The 2,041-nt window shown below is 46.7% G+C and overlaps 1 protein-coding gene across 2 annotated transcripts in view; it reads left to right on the top strand.

Annotated features, from left to right (window-relative positions):
- The window catches only part of LOC143289752 (target of rapamycin complex 2 subunit MAPKAP1-like), a 30,579-nt gene extending 28,779 nt beyond the window's left edge, over nucleotides 1-1,800 (top strand). For both annotated transcript variants that reach the window (XM_076598846.1, XM_076598845.1), the window contains exon 13: nucleotides 906-1,800. In XM_076598846.1, the coding sequence (XP_076454961.1) occupies nucleotides 906-1,108 (203 nt within the window). In that variant the 3' untranslated portion in view covers nucleotides 1,109-1,800. The remainder of the gene's footprint in view (nucleotides 1-905) is intronic.
- The last annotated feature ends 241 nt before the right edge of the window (nucleotides 1,801-2,041 follow it).

The raw sequence follows: 2,041 nt of genomic DNA, 5'->3' as shown, positions 1-2,041 counted from the left end.
CTGTCGTCTGCTAGGTCGATCACCTTCAATTTGAAGGCAGCATCATAGGCATAACGTCGTGTTTTCGGCATGATGAGGGTGTACGCTTGAGCAGAGTAGAACTGAATGCTGATCTGAAGGCTTTAATGTGTGCGGATTTGATTTATAAATCCTGAAGCTCATCCAAAAATTCATGGACAGAAATCATGATTTTGGTGAGTTGAAGGGCAGCTAAGAATAGACGAGAACGTGACACTCCCGGGATCGTTAAAATCCGCAAATAAGCCACATCATTGTATAAGCCGCAGAGGTTGAAGCTGGGGTAAAAAGTCGCGGCTTACAGACCGAACTTTATGGTACATAAATATGTAATATTTGTATTTGTATTTCTTTTTATCACAACAGATTTCTCTGTGTGAAATTCGGGCTGCTCTCCCCAGGGAGAGCTCGTCGCTACACTACAGCGCCACCCAATTTTTTTTAATTTTTCCCTGCGTGCAGTTTTATTTGTTTTTCCTATCGAAGTGGATTTTTCTACAGAATTTTGCCAGGAACAACCCTTTTGTTGCCGTGGGTTCTTTTACGTGCGCTAAGTGCATGCTGCACACGGGACCTCGGTTTATCGTTTCATCCAAATGACTAGCGTCCAGACCACCACTCAAGGTCTAGTGGAGGGGGGGGGAAATTTCGGGGGCTGTGCCGTGATTCGAACCAGCGCGCTCAGATTCTCTCGCTTCCTAGGCGGACGCGTTACCTCTAGGCCATCACTCCACATGCACTCAAGGCCTGGCAAGTGTGTTGGGTTAGGCTGTTGGTCAGGCATCTGCCTAGCAGAAGTGATGCATTGTATATGACTTTGTCTGAACGCTGTGATGCCTTCCTTGAGAATACTGACACTGCTGCTTGCTCCACACACACACTGGCAGGTCGCGCCACATTCCGACTGACGTACCTGACAGAGCACCACTACAAGCACCACGACTTTGAGGCGGACACAGGGATGGCGCTGGAGATTGTGCACAAGCTGAAGAACATTCTGGAACTGCGGCTGAGCCCTGCCCGCAAAGAGTTCATCAGCACTCAGGACCGCAAGCAGAGGAAACGGGATTCCTTCAAGTTCTCTGTGTAGTGTTGTTTATGTGTGGGTGGGTTGTGGTGTGTGTATGTGGTGTGTGCATGGTGTCTGTGTGTGTGTATCTGTGACATTAGGGGGTGTGTGTGTTTGTGTGTGTGTGTCTGTGACATTAGGGTGTGTGTGTGTGTGTGTGTGTGTGTGTATCTGTGACATTAGGGTGTGTGCATGGTGTGTGTGTGTGTGTATCTGTGACATTAGGGTGTGTGTGTGTATCTGTGATATTAGGGGGGGTGTGTGTGTGTGCATGTGTGTATCTGTGACATTAGGGTGTGTGTGTGTGTATCTGTGACATTACGGTGTGTGTGTGTATCTGTGACATTAGGGTGTGTGTGTGTGTGTGTGTGTGTGTGTGTGTGTGCATGTGTGTATCTGTGACATTAGGGTGTGTGTGTGTGTATCTGTGACATTATTTAGGGTGTGTGTGTGTGTGTGTGTGTATCTGTGACATTATTTAGGGTGTGTGTGTGTGTGTGTGTATCTGTGACATTAGGGGGTGTGTGTATCTGTGACATTATTTAGGGTGTGTGTGTGTGTATCTGTGACAATAGGGTGTGTGTGTGTGTGTGTATCTGTGACATTAGGGTGTGTGTATGTGTGTGTATCTGTGACATGAGGGTGTGTATCTGTGACATTAAGGTGTGTGTGTATCTGTGACATTAGGGTGTGTGTGTATCTGTGACATTAGGGTGTGTGTGTGTATCTGTGACAATAGGGTGTGTGTGTGTGTGTGTATCTGTGACATTAGGGTGTGTGTATGTGTGTGTATCTGTGACATGAGGGTGTGTATCTGTGACATTAAGGTGTGTGTGTATCTGTGACATTAGGGTGTGTGTATCTGTGATATTTTGGTGCTTGTGTGTGTGTGTGTGTGTATCTGTGACATTAGGGTGTGTGTGTAGCTGTGACATTAGGTTGTGTATCTGTGAC

This window comes from Babylonia areolata, chromosome 14 (genome assembly GCF_041734735.1).
Source record: "Babylonia areolata isolate BAREFJ2019XMU chromosome 14, ASM4173473v1, whole genome shotgun sequence".
Lineage (NCBI taxonomy): Eukaryota > Metazoa > Mollusca > Gastropoda > Neogastropoda > Buccinidae > Babylonia > Babylonia areolata.
The sequence above is the reverse complement of the archived record's forward strand: the minus strand, read 5'-3'. Positions and strand labels throughout refer to the sequence as shown.